The sequence below is a fragment of the Colletes gigas genome, unplaced genomic scaffold (genome assembly GCF_013123115.1).
Source record: "Colletes gigas isolate AHSC1104 unplaced genomic scaffold, ASM1312311v1 Colletes_gigas_Sc00015, whole genome shotgun sequence".
NCBI classification, from domain to species: Eukaryota; Metazoa; Arthropoda; class Insecta; order Hymenoptera; family Colletidae; genus Colletes; species Colletes gigas.
The window spans coordinates 3,041,308-3,057,712 of record NW_025106644.1 but is presented as its reverse complement, the minus strand read 5'-3'; the positions used below and the strand labels follow the sequence as shown (position 1 = coordinate 3,057,712).

Genomic DNA, 16,405 nt, shown 5'->3' with positions numbered 1-16,405 from the left:
TACAAATAATTACAGACGTTCGACCAGCAAAGTGTGTTTTATTTATGTACACGTAGGAGGTAATATACATTTACAAATTAGTCAAGATTTTTTTATTACAGCGAACGAGTGACCTGCACCACTTCCAACGCGAATCGCCGTAAAGTTGGAAGACAATGGAAGCTCTTCTGGAACTTTGGTGTCCTTCGTGTGACCATTCCCGCAGTTCCCATGCTCGTTCCAACCCCAGCAGAAAATTCTTCCATCCTCTGTAATATTATAAAACGTAATTTCCTCTATTTTTTTACAAATTCATATTTTATTTGTAATTTCCAATACCATTTAAGGCGACGTTGTGTTCCGAGCCAGCTGCAACCTGTCGAACCCTCCCAAGATCCTTAACACGCATGATTTTCCAAGATGACGGACCCTCGATCTCTCCGACACCCAATTGACCGTATGTATTTCGACCCCATGAAAAAATCTGACCGTCTGAAACCAGGTTAACTTTACTTTCCAAGAGACCCATGTAATTTATTAATGAATTTAATTACCGTTCAATGCAACCATATGCGACCAGCCGCTGTCCATTTTAACCGATGGATTAAATCGAACATCAGGTAGCCTGATCGGAATGAACGTTCTCGATATGGTGTTAGTATCTAACCCCAATTGGCCATGTTTGTTATCGCCGAAACCATAAAGATTCCCGTCCTCCGTCATCGCGATCGTATGGTGTTGCCCACAAGCAACATCTCGTACATTTGTCAGCATTGGAACTATACAAAATACCAGGAAACCCTTATCGTCAAATGTATTTTCATTAACAAATTACGTCGTTTACCTTCCGTGAAAGCGTACGCAGCGTTCCCCGAGGTACTCAAACCTAATTGCCCTTTGTTACCTGAACCTGCCACTAGAACTTTACGATCCTCTGTCACCAGAGCCATGTGCCTTAAGCCGACGGATACCTGTTCGATTTTCCGATCTATTACGACCTCGAAGGGTTCGTGTGCCCATTGAACGACGCAGGGTCGTTTCCCCAATTGTCCAAAATAATTCGCGCCCCATAGCAATAAAGTGCCTTCTATTGTCAACGCTGCTGAACAATCCCAGCCACATGCTACGTCTGTAATAAATTTCCCTTTCAATTTGCCCCCTATTTCCCGAAACGAAAGCGTGTTTTCGTTTACTGGAAAACCCGCTTGGCCTTTATTATTCCAGCCGCATGAGTAAACGCGACCGTCATCGTCCAAAATTAACGTATGCCCGGCCCCACCGACTATCTTATTTATTTTACGCGATTCCAACGAGCATCCGGATAGATCGATTTCGCGAGCCAGCAAGCATTCTTCCGAACGAACGCCTTGTCCCAGTTGACCGTGAGAATTAGCACCCTGGAAACCACAAACGACGTTTAAAAATTTATTAAAAGTTTAATTTTCTAAAAAAAAAAAATGTTCACCCCTGGGAAAAATTTTAATGCAGGATTCTAAAGGCTAAAATAAAACGAAAATCAAGAATACCAATTTATTAATAGACGCTTCGTTAAAAAGTTATTAACGTTTAAAGTTCCGCCTTATTTTGGCGCCATTTTGGTTCGCGAGTAACAGTTGTCAAGGTTACAACGTTCCCGCGTAAATTCTGTTTTATCGATCAGAATACGTGACCTACGCTAACTGTACACCCTCATGCGTACGTACGATCTAATCGCACTTAGCAATACGTGACAGATTTCGTTAATCGGAACGAAAATAATTGCACGTGCAACATGTACAGAGAAAACAATTCGTTACGTTACCCATGAAATTAAACAATAGCCCATTGTTGCTCGTTTCTTGCGCATGACTTTAGATACTTATATTTGGATCGTAATACGAAAGACATTTTCTTTGGACTAAAATGTGAATACCAGCATACCGAAGCAAAAACTCACGAGAATCGAATTATGAGACTAAAGTGTTTGATTAGACGCTGTAGATGGCGGCGAAAATGTGTGCCTGTATGTCGTCCCTGTATTCTCTGTGTATTTAATACGTAAAAGGATCGGTTCCTTTCTCGAGATGCGCATTATAGTTGAAATGTAGCTATTTCAACGATTAAACAAAAGATCGATGAAATTTATTTGTACGATATGGAAGAAGGTATAAAGTTCGATATAAAGGAGGTTAAGTCCGATCTTTTGCGCGCGATAAACGAATGTTCTCAACGTGGGTTGTTGCATACCACAAAGTGGTATGTAAAATTTTTGGGATATAAATAAGGTTAAACTCGATGAGGCAATAGTGGATGATTGAAATATTAAAACGTGTGCGTTTTTTGCAGGTTAGCAGAATTGAGTTATTCTTTAAAAGATGTTAAGCTAAACATGCATGATATTACACCTGATATGTACGTATCGGATGTAAGCGATGAAGAAGATACATACATTCTGGCTAAATCTTATTTCGACTCGAAAGAGTATGATAGGGCAGCTTATTTCACGAAAGAATGTAAAAGTTCAAAAGTTAGGTTTCTGCACTTATATTCTCGGTATTTGTCCGAAGAGACGAAAAAGATATATGACACAACAGTAGTGCCTCCAGACCCTTTGAAAAACGACAGTTTGAAACTGTTGTGTACAGATTTGCGAAACGATCATCTGGCGGATAAGCTGGATGGTTTTGGTTTATATCTTTTCGGCGTGACCTTGAAAAAATTGCAACTTGGCCGGGAAGCTATGGACGTATTGGTCGAAGCAACGCACAAGCAACCTATGCATTGGGGATCGTGGTTGGAATTAGCTTCTTTGGTAACCGATAGAGAAAAATTAGAAAACCTATGTTTGCCCAATCATTGGATGAAACATTTCTTCGTGGCTCACATGTATTTAGAATTACAATTAATAGACGAGGGTTTAGCTTTATATTGCAACTTACAATCAATGGGATTCGAAAAGAATGGTTACGTACGTGCTCAAACTGCGATCGCAGTACATTATAGGAGAGGCAAGTCGACTAGTCCGGAATTATAAATATTTTAACTTTACACATATGCTGAAGGCATGTTTTTACTTCAGATGTTGACAATGCTATAGAGACATTTAAAAGAATAATTAAAGAAGACCCCTATTGTTTGGATAATATGGACACGTATTCCAATTTACTTTACGTAAAAGAAATGAGAGTCGAATTGGCAAACTTGGCTCACAGAGCGACAGAAATAGATAAATATAAATTAGAAACATGTTGTATAGTAGGTAAGTTTGTCGCACTTTTTACAATAGAAACTAAACGCCCATTTTTCTATCCGGTAGAATTAATATTCTCTAGGAAATTACTACAGTTTAAGAGGAGATCATCAAAAGGCAGTGATGTATTTTCACAGGGCATTGAAAATGAATCCACAGTATCTTTCAGCCTGGACATTGCTTGGTCATGAATTCATGGAAATGAAAAACACTAATGGTGCTATTCACAGTTATCGTCAAGCAATTGGTCCGTATATAAGTATATGTAACTAAATGTGGGTGTTCGGGTGTGTGACTTTTTTATTTTTATGTAGAAGTGAATAGGCGGGATTATAGGGCTTGGTATGGTTTGGGTCAAACGTATGAAATTTTGAAAATGCCTTTCTACGCAATCTATTACTATAAACAGGCACAACTTTTGAGGCCACACGACAGTAGAATGGTATTAGCTTTGGGAGAAGCGTATGAAAAGCAAGACAAAATACAAGATGCTCTCAAATGTTATTACAAAGCATGCAGTGTTGGCGACATCGAAGGAATGGCATTGTTAAAATTAGCTACGTAGGTGCTAACGTTTAATAAGATTAGAGATATAAGTATATCTTTTAATTTAAGTTATTATAGGCTGTATGAGAAGTTGGGTGAACACGATAGCGCGGCAGCAGCTTACAATGACTTCGTTATGGATGAGTCTAGAAACGCGGATAGAACCGATTTAAGCCACGCGTATAAGTATCTCACGCAGTATCATTTAAAACGGGAACAGCTGGACCAAGCTAATCATTACGCACAAAAGTGTTTGCAATTCGATGAAACGAAAGAGGAAGCTAAAGCACTACTGAGAACGATCGCTCAAAAGAGAGTAAAAGTGGAGGAGACTTCGATGGTGGTAATTAGAGAACACTTATTACATTTAGAGAATTGAATTATCAGATTTGATATATTAAGTTCGTTGCAGGTAGAGGATATGAACGAAACGGATCCCATAATCGATCGAGGAGAAAGAACCGACTCTACTCCGGGAAATCAGTTGTCGCCGATGAACCTATCGTTCATGCCCACGCCATAAGGCATCACGATAGGAAGAAAAAAAAACGCGTCAATTGTTAAAGTTGTCGCTTTGTACGTTGTATATATTTCTAATAAACTTTTGAAACGGATGCGTCAGGGAGGAAGAAAAAATGCGCCGGTCTCTTTGCGTCGTCTTTATTGCACATTTGTTCGTAATTCTGTATATACACATACACACATGTGTATTTTTTTTTCCGTCTCAATCACCGGTAGTAGTTGTTCCTTAAGATATTTTTTAAAATTCTTGAAGACTCCACGTTCACAGGGAGGTCCATGAATTCAGGATAGTTGTAATAAAGATGTCTCATGGGCGAGGGAGCTCGCGGTACGTTCGCCGCCGTTTGAACGACCGGCGAATAATTATCTTTTAAGGCCACCACCGCCACAAACTGCTGGCTGGACGTCAACGGTGGATTCTGAGGCAGTTCAGGGAACCCTGGCGGGGCCCTACTGCATATTCTGAAAGCGTTATCAGAAAGTGTCTCTAGAGTGGCGGACACGCGTTCGTCGAAGCCAAGATCCGTCGAAGAAGAGGATGTACTGCACGACGAGATTCGTTTGCGCGCCACCCTTTTGAACCCATCGGCGGAATCCTCGTTGTCAGCTATATAATTTAATTCCTGCTCCACCTCCTTGCTCTAGACAGAGAAATAAACGATACATTAAACAATTACAGAGCCTAACAAGACGATCAACGTACCTGCAAGTGATTGGACAGCGATCTCCGGGCTGCGTGCTTGCAGCAGAACAGTTTATCAGCCAGCTTCACATCGATCGGGATCATCTCGACGTCATCGTCCGAAAAAGCGCTGTCCGTTTGCGTGGCCGTTTCCTTGTACTTGGTATCCCTCTGTTTCGACTCTTTACTCTTCACCGGGGTCCTCGACGATCGCGACTTGTGTTTGCTGGGAGTATCGTGACGCGAGCCATGCTTCTCTTCCCGCCTCTCGTGCCTATCCTCTTCGCGCGTCACCTTTCTTCTTTTGTGCTGGGCAACGTCGGAGGACGGTTTCTTCGTTCGTTCTCTGTCATTGTCCTGCTGCTCCTTCGATCGCGAATAGTTGCTCTTCTCGTTGCAAAGGAAATTAGTTTGCCTCGTCCTCTCGCGTTTGTGGGCGACGAAAGGCTTGCAACGATCGGACGCAACTTCGTCCTCGGAGGATGTGCACTGCTTTTGGAAGATCCTAGCGATCTCCTCGTCCACCGAGGAGTTACTGCCCCGCTCCTCCGCGTGCAACCTCGAGGATTTACTTTCAACGTCCCGGGACGTCTTCGTCGCGGTATACGATTTCTCGTGACTCTGTTCCTCCATCGATATGTCCATAGGCTCCGTAGCTATCGCGTGCGACATCGATCTCTCGATGTTATCGTAGTCCATGGACGCCGTGGGCAACGTGCAAGTCGCGTTGCTCCAGTGCTCCATGGATGAGTCGGAATCCTCCTCGGCGGTCACCATGTCGTCGATGGATTCCTCGTTTTTATCCTCCAATTTGGAACTCTCTTTGGAAGTCGATGAGTCTTCCTTAGATTTCGAACTCCTCCGCGACTCCCGCGATTTATCTTTGGAGGTATCTACGTCCTTCTTGCTTTTCTCCTCTTTTCCCTTCGCGCTCTTCTCTTCGCGTTCCTTCGTGCTCTTCTCATCCCGTTTTTTATCTCGCGTCTCGTCTTTCTTCGCTGGCCTTGCTTCTCCGCGCTTCTCAGAATCGACGGACCCCGCTGCCATGCCGAATATGCAAAACCGTAAAAGATGCAACGGGAACATGATGTATTTGATACCACTTTCGATGATACCACCGCTGATCGAGTGAAGAGCTTCGATCGACGGCACGCTCACAATCTGTTTCTCCATTCCAGAGTCTCTCCTCAGCGATTCACGGACAAAGGGGCTGTAACGATTGCTTCCAATCACGGATTTCGTCTGTCCACGTTCACCAGAGGACGCAGCTTCCTGTCGAGTTTACAGAAATACAATACTTTATTATCTATTCTAACTTCGATTTCGTTCGTAGGTTGCGAACAACGATGCAACAGTGTCTTCGAGCGTCGTAATCTCCGCGATGACGCGAGTAACGTGCCAGGGATCCTCGAAGACGGTCGAGATGACGATACACCGGTCGTGCACGAGCGCGAAACTAATAAACTATTGGTCGTCGAAGCGCCTCCGGAGTTGCGGATCGGTCGCCTGACGAAACACAATCGGCGAATTTCGCTCGACCATTGCCCGAGCAGATAATCTCGTCGAAAGTAAGTACGTTCCCTCGCGAGCCAAAGAAATTTATCGTTACGTAAATATTGTTAACGCTCGGATAATTTAAAACATAATTAGCGTTGATTTATCTAGGGAGTGACATCACCGTGCACCAGACGCTGTTACCGTTCGCTGCTACCGGACGATAAGTATTTAATTATTCCCCGTTGGTCTCCGTTGTCGGGACGAATAGTGCAGAAATCGAGCGCAATCGGCACGGTTTGTTGCGAAACTCGCGTCTACGATCTTTCGAATTTAATCCGGTTTCCACGCACGAAAGTACTTACGTTATCGACAGAGGGGCACTGACGTCTGTCTCTTCTGTTCGTGTTTTTGTTTTCTTTAGGCATGATTGCTGACACTTTACTCTCGTTATCGCCGCGTCGCCGCCGGCTCAGAGAAAAACGATCGATTCGGATTTCTGTGTTCACCCGTCACGGATGGCACGACACACCTGAGGAATCGCAAATGAACTGGAAAATAAACGTGGCGTTGTACGTAAGGCGCTCATGCACCCCCGTCCACCGTTCTCTGATTGGTCGACGCGAGGCCGGTAGGTAGCAGGAGGAATATCGAGACTCAAAGGATCCAGGGGTGATTATCCCTTCTGACGAGTCTTGACCGTAACGTTTTGTACTCCTTCGCTTTCAGGTCAATTCGCTCCCCCTCGATACCTTGTCCGTTTATTATTAGACACGTTGATTAGACCGAGGTCGATCCGCCTTTTAAAACGACTCACTCCGGTTAAATTTGTGGAATTTTTGCTCCATTGTTTACGCCGTCAGAGAACGATATTATGCGTTTTTTTTTGTGATTTTTAAATCACGACACATATGTATCTATTCACTTATCAGGCGCATCAGATTAGTCTGATAATTAAATTTTTCGTTACTCATCGTTGATGTTATAATCGTCAGAGAAGTGCAATCGTAATAACAAAAGTCATAGTACAGATATTTTATAGAGTCATCCGATTACTAAATCTCTTTTCTCTTCTCTGTTATCCGTATTCTTAGTCTTTATCGTTACTCATACGTTTTGTTAAATTCATTCCTTTCAGACTAACGCGTTAATGTAATCAGAATTTTTGTTGTTTACTCTTTTGTATCTGTGCAGTTTGCGTAGACGGTACAGCTTACGTAAAATAATGGATTTCCACCCGTTTAATAAATGAATCGATATGTGAAAAGTATTTGTTTGATAAAACGGACATTCTGCATATTTCAACGTGTTTATCGGAATGATTGCACGGCGTATAAGTTTCGTGTGACTCTGTATATGTATATCGATGCTTACTGCAAACATATAACTTTTAATATTCTTAAAAAAACAGGTTCAAAAATTTAATAAAAATAAGACGAAAATCAAGAATATTAATTTCTTGTCTGAGGCTTCGTCAAAAAGTTATTAAACAAATTAAAAAATTTCAAATCATTCTGGAAAAATTATTTTCGATTGCGGGGGTTAATTATAACCATTTTTTATCATTAGACATATCTTCGAAATTCTACCCATTTTCGAGAAAAAAATTCGAGGTGTGAAATTTTTCGACAAAATTAAAAAATTTCAAATCGTTCTGGAAAAATTATTTTCGGTTGCGGAGGTCAATTACAATAATTTTTTATCATTAGGCATATCCTCGAAATCCTACCCATTTTCGAGAAAAAAATTCGAGATGTAAAATTTTTTGACAAAATTAAAAAATTTCAAATCGTTTTGGAAAAATTATTTTCGGTTGCGGGGGTCAATTACAATAATTTTTGGTCATTAGACATATCCCGAAAATCCTACTCATTTTCGAGAAAAAAATTCAATAAGTGGGTAAAATTTCGACAAAATTGAAACATTTCAAATCGTTCTAAAAAAATTATTGTTAGTTGTGGGGGTCAATTATAATCATTTTTGGTCATTATACGTACCCTCGAAATTCTATCCATTTTCGAGAAAAAAATTCGAATAGGTGGACCAAATTTTCGACAAAATTGAAAAATTTCAAATCGTTCTAAAAAAATTATTTTTTGCTAAGGGAGTTCATTACAACCATTTTTTCTCATTAGACATACCCTCGAAATCCTACCCATTTTCGAGAAAAAAATTCAGTATGAGCGGAACTTTAAACGTTAATAACTTTTTTACAAAGCCTCTATCAACAAATTAATTTTATTTTGGCCTCTAAAATCTCGCATTAAAATTTTTCCCAGGGTTGGTCGAACACCCTGGTATAGAGTTTTATTAATATTTAGAATTACAATAAATACATGTAAATATTAGTAAACAATAAAGAGCATCTTTAATAAATAAATGACACATCAACAGTCGACGCCATTGCCATCATCTGCGATAATGGGTTAATTAGTAATGATACAATAGTAAACATAAACAATCAAGAACTATTTGTAGCATATAAAAATGCAAATTTAACATATCCTAGACGTACAGTATGTATTTTTCTTATGTAAAATTCATTTTAAATAATTCTTAATAAGAAAGGTCTATCGATAGAAGAATATCCAGGTAAAAGCGGCGACTGCACCTAAAACAAAAGGACATCGTGTACCTGACTTGCTTAGTACCCCTTAATACAGGCCCACTGGGGCACTAAGAATAACAACCTTGTTTTGGTGAGTGCTGTCCACGAAACACGAGTTACGACTGTTATAATTTGTAACCAGTTTTCGAATATTAATTAGCACGGTGATTCAGGCAAATGTTTGTTTGCGGAGCAGAATTTATTAGCCGCGTCTCGTCGTATTAAAATATTTATCGCGCCGTAATTACATCGAGTAAAGATCGCGCATCTGTGACATCGAATAAAGTTCTTCTCGTATTAATCATTCGTTTGTCTCTTTTCTTTTTGTTTTTACAGGCTCGAGCAATATTTTTCCCCGTGTACTTCGGGTATATCTACATTGGAGACGCAAAGGCAGAACCTTAACGATTACGGAACAGTGTTACGGGATACGAACTCACGCAAGCATGCGACATGCGAGAGTGCACGCACGCATGGCACGCATGTAGTTGCGCACGCACGCGAGAATTGACGATCGTGTACACCTGTACACTTGACGCACGCACGCGAGCACGCGCGCATGGTTTGTAGCCTACATGCTGACAAATTCTATTTTTCTTATTTCTCAAATACGTTGCTTTCTTCGACGGATATAACGATTTCTTTCAGCGGTTCGAACAGTTCAAAAGTCGTATAAAAAGGTATAAAAAAAGAGATTTCGAGAATTTAAGAATCGCGCCCCTAAAAATCATAAACGGAAGTAGAAATATTAATTCGAAGCAATTCAAATTCAAACATCTAACGGTTTTTGTTGACTAATGTAGTCCTTCCCCCCTCACCCCGGCGTCTTTGTAACCGCCATTACTTTCTTTTAGTAACGCGAACACGAGTAATCGGAACGAATTTTCGAAACGAAGATTTTCTCTCGAACGAGTAAATCTAACACGAATAAGACGTTTTTGTACTAGTTTTTTCGCTCAGCATGCAAGAAAACAGTCAGTTTCCTCGATTATTCGTAATTTCTAGCAAGTTTGATTAAAAAGTGTGTATCGTTATAAGAAATTTAGTGTTCGGTATATCGATAACCGTTTCTAACGTCCGCGCGCATTTCAACGAGCAGATCATGGCGGCCATATTGACTATGTATTCCCAACCCAGCACCAAGGCACCAAGGATGTTTGTGCGTGCCTGGCACGACTGCTGTTACATCGTGATCGTTGCCGTCGTCGTCCTCGGTGCCGTTGTCGTTGTTACCCCGTCGTTGTCGTCGTCGACGACGTTGTTGTTGTCGTCGTTAAGTTTTAACCGCGACGACGCGAAAACGTGCCGTAGATATTACGCTCGGGACGCAGTGATAACGTTTTGACAAATTCGACACTATACGCGAGATGTCAAGTCAAATATGTCTAAAATGGAACAGTTTTTTGAACAACATCGCGACGAGCTTCGAGAGCCTCTGGGAGGAGGAAGGTCTAGTTGATGTGACATTGGCGAGCGATGGACAGTGTCTAACTGCACACAAAGTGATTCTTTCAGCCAGCAGCCCGTTCTTCAAGAAGGTTTTCCAGGTTAGTCATTTGCATTTTTTTTTTTTTTTTTTGCTTTACCCTCACGTTCACGTTCACGTTTTGATTGTTGTTCCGTTGTCCGTTGACATTCTTTGTCGTATCGATCGATCGGTAAGATGTAACGAAGAGATATCGTTTCGTCAAGTATTGTACTGTTAGTTTACTTTGGTTACTAAGTCCATCCGGATCTCAATTCTGTTGCTCCAATTTTCCCGAACGAATAGAGACGTTTCTGTCGTTGGTTGCAGACAAATCCGTGTCAGCATCCGGTTATAATACTGCAAGATGTACACTTCAGCGAGTTAGAAGCTTTACTTATATTTATATACAAAGGTGAAGTAAATATCGAACAGAAAAATTTGCCGGCCTTGTTGAAAGCTGCTGAGACCTTGCAGATTCGGGGACTTTCCGGAGGAGATATATTTGCTAAGGAATCTTATAAAAGATTAGCGGAATTAGAGCAGGCGGTGGAGGAAGCGACGACTCCTACCAAGGAAGAAACACCAAAAAAAAAGCAGAAGCTTAGTAAACATCAGAATAATTCTATTCTGGAGACTGCGCTGACACCCAAGGTATCACAATTGGACAGTACAGACGAGTCCACGACCAGCGAGCAAGGTGGGAAAGAAGGGGATTGCCCGTTGCAGAAGAATTTACAGAATCCTCTCTATCATGGGTTGGAGATGAAGGTTAGTCGAGCCAGATGATATTTGAAATTGTATAATAAACAGGGCACGGTAGTTACTTTATTTGTATTATAGATAGAACCGTTGGAAGCAGTGGTGGAGGAAATTCAGAAACAATCAGCGGCGGACAAAGATCCAGTGGAAAGATTAGACACCGGTCAAGTTGACGGAAGTCAAGGTTAGTGCATATAAAATTTACTTTCGTAATAAAGAATGGGATAAGGTTAAGCATCGATATCTAATCTGTGGAATATATTATTATTATTTTGTTCCTCGCAATTTGTGTTTACTTTATGCTCAATATTTATGTGCAATTTGTTGTGTCTTATTTTCGATGGTAGTCTGTTGTTTCATGTTCTGTTTTTAAATTTTTATTCAGCGAAGTTTAAAACCTGGTGCAATGTAATTTACAATGTCTACATTTGTCGAAATCATACCCGAGTCAAACCTGAACATTCAGTCTGGACAATGCAAAATGTTTATTCGAGGTGTACTTGATCGAAAAAAGCTTACGCTATTAGAAATGCTCCTGCGACCTAGATACGTGCAAACGTATGAAATTGATTGTGATAATCACGCGACAGTATCCCCCGATTCGAATCTAAAGCCAACGAGCACCAAAAACACCATTTGGTTTCGATTCACTCGTATCGTTTTGTTTTCCGGACGCTTGTCGAATCGTTCAGTTAGCTTTGATCGTTTCTTCTGCTTTATTCGATTGGTGTGGCACGTATTTCTTTCGTTTCTTTTGGTTGTTGCGCTAAGCGAGTCGCTAGAGATGAGGATTGGGCGCGTGCAAGTCAGGCGTTAAACGAGATCGAAGGGACTTAGAGATCAAGGCGAAGGCAGCGGTTACTTTATCGAGCTAGTGACTAGACGAGAGACAAAAAAAAAATTAGTTGAATCGTTCCGTTTGTCGTTGTGTATCACTTGCGCGTCGTTTGCCGCTAGAAGTTCCAGCTTCTAAGCCGTTCAGAGTGAACTAAGATATACGTGCACGCGGGACAGAAGAGACAAATGGAATGATATAACGCGGCGTTAAAGAACCTCGCCGAACCTTTGCTTTTATCGCTCGGTGCAACTCGCTGCAACCCAGCCACGCGCCAGGGGGATCCCGTGTCTAAAGCAGGCTGTGCTCTGATGTGTGTGGCAGGGTCTGGGAACAGCCCTGCTGAAGACATATCCGGTTTATCTGGGTTATCCGGCCTAACTGGATTCTCGGACGTGAAGCCACTGCTTTACGCGTATCAACAGCTACCTTACGCCGATCTTCTGCCGAGCCCGGAGATTATCTCAACCTGGGCGTCCTCCCGACCGATGGACCATTTGGCCTGTGACCTTATGAAGATCCTCTTCACGCCGGAGGAGAGGATTCTCTGTAACGTAAACGGCAAGATGGGCAAACAGCAGTTCGATAGTAACAAAATACATTTGATAAGAGAAGTTCTGTTGCACTTTAGTGGTATTGCACCCAATAGCGTCGAGTGGGAGGAGACGTGGAAGAATTGCGTGACGAAAATCGACACTAGCAATAGGGGCTTGAAAAGGTATCTGTTCCAGAGGCGGTCGGTTTACACTCAATGACTAGGGCGTTTCAAGTCAGGGGTAAAACGGAAACGTTTTCACTGGCTAGAATGAACTCATTTCTCTCGCTGAGGATTTAGGATCATCTTCTGGATCGCCTCGAGGTTTCCGTATCCTTTCTTCTCTTGCAGATCTTCGACTAATAGGAAACGGATATAGGAGACACCACGCGCGGCTCACGGAACGTGATCGTCTCTCTTGGAGGGGGAGGGGGCGTGGCTAGGCAGGGAGGGGGAGGTCCAAGAGACGGAATATCTCTATGGTCGGTTTAGGTCGTTGCGTTTCTATGTTCTTCCTTCTCTTACAGTTGAAGACACATAGGAACGCTGATCTTGTCTGTTTTCGATGCTTTCAATTGCAGGACAAGGAAGAACATACAAAAGCACGTCGTTTAGAACACACAAGTGTTGAAACGATGTGAATTTTTATGTTCTTTCTTGCCTATAATTGAAAACAAACCAACTCAAATGCAGGACAAGGAAGAAGATATCGTCGTTTGGACGTTCGCGCGACCCTAACCTAAAGAGACAGTAGGGAGACGGAAAGCATTCCAGGCAAGGGGGTCCAGTTACCTACACGCTTCACGTTTGCTTTCACGTGGCGAACGATCGAGTAACTTGGAAATTGTTTATTCGATACGAATCTTTGTACCATTGTCTTTCGTTGGTGAACAAACCGTTTTTCACTACGTCCATTCCGTTATATTTCTTTTTCCTGTTCCTCGTACCTGGTAACTCGAGCAACGTAACATTCCTTCCGTTCATTTTACAAATGTTCACGCAACTACGCACTCTCGTAGACGATCTACATAAACACGCATTAATATTAATCGCGCTGCGTCGCTGAGGCACGCCCCGGAGTCATTCCCACGCGTACATACGCAATTTACCGTACACACGCGCGTAGCTACACACTGTAGGGCGCGTGTGCCACCGGCACGGGTCACACGCGGTCGAAATATTATTCAAACGGCCGATAAATTGTTCGTGTCGTGTCACGAATGACAAACAATGTTTCATTCGTGGAATAATCTAGATAGAAATCTGCCCGAATAACGGCCGACTCTGGTTGCGTGCGCGCGCAGACGCGTGTAAGTAAGTACGTGAGCGTCGAGGGCGATTCCACGGTACGCATAAAACAAATCGTAGCTCCGTACGATGAAGGAACTAGTATAAGACATGCTTGTAGAGTATTTAAAAAAAGCAAAGAGTAAACGCATCGTCGCGTCTGTTTGCCACCATTTACTTTCGTTCGGTACCGCGAGGTTACGCTTTCGAGTTGATTATTATTTAAATCTATACGATTGTAGACGAAACACAACACGACTGGTTACAAATAAACCTATTTTACATTTTTAATTGTCTCGTCATTTCCCGGCTGGTCGCTTTCCCCGCGCATGCGCGCACGGGATACGCGACAGAGCCTCTCGACTTCCTATTGTGTATCCTCTTAACTCCAGATGGATGGAGGATTCAAATTAAAATTAAAATTAAAATTAAAATTAAAATTAGGTGAAATTTCACTCTTCCCCCCCTTTACTCCTGATCTAGGTGAACACCTCTGTTAGTAACCTTCCCCAGGGTAGTAAATTGTTGACAAAGTGATTGTAGTTAAATAAATAAAAACCCAAGAAGATCCCCGCCCGAACCATCATCCTTCGAAAAGTGGAGGAAGGTTGAGGAAAGTTTGAAGCCCCGGACTGGAATTACTTGCAGGCTCGTCGTCGAGGCCCGGCGTGACGGTGATCGCCGAAGCGCGGGAGATCTCCACGCCGTCGCCAGGTCGAACCCCGCCCTGGAGCAGCTGCAAATCGGCGGAGGAGCTCCACTCGCCCGGACGCTCGTACCCCGAGTCGACGGTCGACCAACAGGAGTCGAGCATCCTTGGCGCGGATCAGGACGGCAGGATTCTGCGTTCCGCTATCCCCAGCCGCGCCGCGGCCGCTGGCAATTCCGATTTCCCGGAAGAGACGTTAAAGGGAGCCGCGGCGTACCCGCCGTTCCCGTGCCCCTTCTGCGACAGAGCGTACACGAGCTGGGGCTTCCGACGGAGGCACATCAAAGCGGTCCACACGATCTCGCCGTCTCTTAATTGCAAATGGTGCTTGCAAGTATGTGGGGCGGGGGGGAAACGAGGCGCGGAGACGGTCAACGTAACAGGCGTATTGACTGTGATTTTGTTTCAGGTTCTGCCCACGCATGCGGCCTGGAGACGGCACGTGATACTGGCGCACAATCTGTCCGCCAGCGATGCGCACAACGGCCTCCTGATTCTCGAAGAGGCGCACATGGTGCTGCAGATCGCGCGACCCACCAGGCTGGACACCTTGCTACAGGGTAGAGCTTAGGTGTCTCTTGTCGCATCCACGCTCGATGAAAGAAATTTATTAGTCTTAAGGCGTTAATAATATATATATATATATATATATATGTAATTCCACTGTTTTCATACTAGCGAGTAAAAATTTGGGAATTTTTTAAGAAGAAATCTTGGTACGCGTGCGTGGGCGTTGAAGTAGTTAAATTTTGTTTATTTTAAGGGCGCCTTTTGCCCCTCCCTTGCCACAGGCCTGTTTTGGTTAGCAGATTATAATTTATATACTACGCAAATTACTAATATATAGTTCTCAAGTATTCCACGATCCCGATCGTGCAACGATCGTTGCTGTGATTCGCGAGTGAAATTGGAACTTTTTTTCTTTATTTTACAAGTGCCTCGTCGCCTTTTTTGGCGACAGTTGTTTATTTCTCATTAATTTTTTTTATATATGTATATTGTCGTTATACTCTTTGTACATATCGCTTTTATAGTCACCGTCTACGGCCAGTATTGTACTGTGTTGCGCGCAGTATTTTTATTGTTGTATTGATAGGAGTTTTATAAAATAAACGTTCGATGCGCGACTAATATTCCTTCCGGTGTGTTGGTACAAATTATGTAATTAAAAAAAAGTTTATCGCCTAAAATTAATCAGGTCGTTGAGTATACAATGCGGACTTTTTAAAATTGTTTATTCTTTAAAATACTTTTGACAATATCGTGCATCAGTCGATTGAAACTTTTTTATAAATATTCATTTCGTAAAAGTGACGGGGGAGTTTCGTGCTTTTCGATAGAACCGATCGTGCAAGGGTGCACGTTTCCAATAATTTCCATTTGGTCGGTGAACTGTTGCGTGCGATGAGTGTGGGTGCGAAAGCGTCGTCCTCGAATCGAAACACGTGTGGGCGTCCAGCGACGCAGTTTCATCCGAGAGGAACAAAAGATTCATCTTATTGTCGAATATTCTCCGTTATTTTGGAAACCACGATCGATGTGTCCGCCAATGTAAAAAAAAGTGACCGAAAAAATGTTCGTCTGTAAGGAGCCATTGCCAACTGTTGGAGAAAACCATTTTTTTGACGAAAATCATTCGCGTGTCGGAAGGGCTTCGCGGTCGCTCGAGGCACGGATGAAAAAAATTACAAAAGAGAAACAGAGTCACGTTTCTGTCTCTCTTTTTCTCTCCAGTTAAAAAAAGGGCAAATA

The 16,405-nt window shown here is 42.5% G+C and overlaps 4 protein-coding genes across 7 annotated transcripts; 2 read left to right on the top strand and 2 right to left on the bottom strand.

The window, feature by feature from the left end:
* Positions 1 to 47: 47 nt before the first annotated feature.
* On the bottom strand, positions 48 to 1,911 carry LOC122399839 (secretion-regulating guanine nucleotide exchange factor). The gene is made up of 5 exons (XM_043400846.1): positions 1,781 to 1,911; positions 824 to 1,376; positions 534 to 758; positions 319 to 471; positions 48 to 248 (listed from the first exon to the last, which is right to left on the bottom strand). Exons 1-5 carry the CDS (start codon positions 1,823 to 1,825, stop codon positions 82 to 84), a joined length of 1,143 nt encoding a protein of 380 aa, XP_043256781.1. The 5' UTR covers positions 1,826 to 1,911; the 3' UTR covers positions 48 to 81.
* Positions 114 to 4,378, top strand: LOC122399835 (cell division cycle protein 23 homolog). 2 transcript variants are annotated; one of them, XM_043400839.1, is made up of 8 exons: positions 114 to 250; positions 327 to 436; positions 2,305 to 2,966; positions 3,038 to 3,217; positions 3,291 to 3,455; positions 3,523 to 3,769; positions 3,833 to 4,097; positions 4,167 to 4,378. In XM_043400839.1, the coding sequence occupies exons 3-8, from the start codon at positions 2,348 to 2,350 to the stop codon at positions 4,275 to 4,277; spliced, it is 1,587 nt and encodes a 528-aa protein (XP_043256774.1). In that variant the 5' UTR covers positions 114 to 250; positions 327 to 436; positions 2,305 to 2,347; the 3' UTR covers positions 4,278 to 4,378. The 2 variants fall into 2 exon arrangements, with proteins under 2 accessions (XP_043256774.1, XP_043256773.1); XM_043400838.1 differs by lacking the exons at positions 114 to 250; positions 327 to 436 and adding an exon at positions 1,952 to 2,214.
* Positions 4,379 to 4,389: 11 nt separating this feature from the next.
* Positions 4,390 to 6,147, bottom strand: LOC122399836 (pre-mRNA-splicing factor CWC22 homolog). The gene is made up of 2 exons (XM_043400840.1): positions 4,980 to 6,147; positions 4,390 to 4,917 (listed from the first exon to the last, which is right to left on the bottom strand). Exons 1-2 carry the CDS (start codon positions 6,129 to 6,131, stop codon positions 4,483 to 4,485), a joined length of 1,587 nt encoding a protein of 528 aa, XP_043256775.1. The 5' UTR covers positions 6,132 to 6,147; the 3' UTR covers positions 4,390 to 4,482.
* An 843-nt stretch (positions 6,148 to 6,990) lies between these two features.
* LOC122399837 (protein abrupt-like) lies at positions 6,991 to 15,270 on the top strand. 3 transcript variants are annotated; one of them, XM_043400842.1, is made up of 6 exons: positions 6,991 to 7,083; positions 9,397 to 10,607; positions 10,856 to 11,296; positions 11,369 to 11,471; positions 14,593 to 14,987; positions 15,063 to 15,270. In XM_043400842.1, the coding sequence occupies exons 2-6, from the start codon at positions 10,428 to 10,430 to the stop codon at positions 15,222 to 15,224; spliced, it is 1,281 nt and encodes a 426-aa protein (XP_043256777.1). In that variant the 5' UTR covers positions 6,991 to 7,083; positions 9,397 to 10,427; the 3' UTR covers positions 15,225 to 15,270. The 3 variants fall into 3 exon arrangements, with proteins under 3 accessions (XP_043256777.1, XP_043256779.1, XP_043256778.1); XM_043400843.1 differs by lacking the exon at positions 6,991 to 7,083 and adding an exon at positions 9,130 to 9,151; XM_043400844.1 differs by lacking the exons at positions 14,593 to 14,987; positions 15,063 to 15,270 and adding an exon at positions 12,447 to 14,126.
* Positions 15,271 to 16,405: the final 1,135 nt, after the last annotated feature.

Coding starts and splice junctions, on each gene's coding strand:
- LOC122399839 (XM_043400846.1), bottom strand. CDS start 1,825: ATGCGCAAGAAACGAGCAACAATGGGCTATTGTTTAATTTCATGG. Junction 1,377..1,780: donor GCTATTGTTTAATTTCATGG/GTAACGTAACGA, acceptor TGTGGTTTCCAG/GGTGCTAATTCTCACGGTCA. Junction 759..823: donor TGCGTACGCTTTCACGGAAG/GTAAACGACGTA, acceptor TATTTTGTATAG/TTCCAATGCTGACAAATGTA.
- LOC122399835 (XM_043400838.1), top strand. CDS start 2,114: ATGGAAGAAGGTATAAAGTTCGATATAAAGGAGGTTAAGTCCGATCTT. Junction 2,967..3,037: donor CGCAGTACATTATAGGAGAG/GCAAGTCGACTA, acceptor TTTTTACTTCAG/ATGTTGACAATGCTATAGAG. Junction 3,770..3,832: donor GCATTGTTAAAATTAGCTAC/GTAGGTGCTAAC, acceptor AAGTTATTATAG/GCTGTATGAGAAGTTGGGTG.
- LOC122399836 (XM_043400840.1), bottom strand. CDS start 6,131: ATGGAGAAACAGATTGTGAGCGTGCCGTCGATCGAAGCTCTTCACTCG. Junction 4,918..4,979: donor CGCTGTCCAATCACTTGCAG/GTACGTTGATCG, acceptor TTCTCTGTCTAG/AGCAAGGAGGTGGAGCAGGA.
- LOC122399837 (XM_043400842.1), top strand. CDS start 10,428: ATGTCAAGTCAAATATGTCTAAAATGGAACAGTTTTTTGAACAACATC. Junction 10,608..10,855: donor TCTTCAAGAAGGTTTTCCAG/GTTAGTCATTTG, acceptor CGTTGGTTGCAG/ACAAATCCGTGTCAGCATCC. Junction 11,472..14,592: donor TCAAGTTGACGGAAGTCAAG/GTTAGTGCATAT, acceptor AATTACTTGCAG/GCTCGTCGTCGAGGCCCGGC.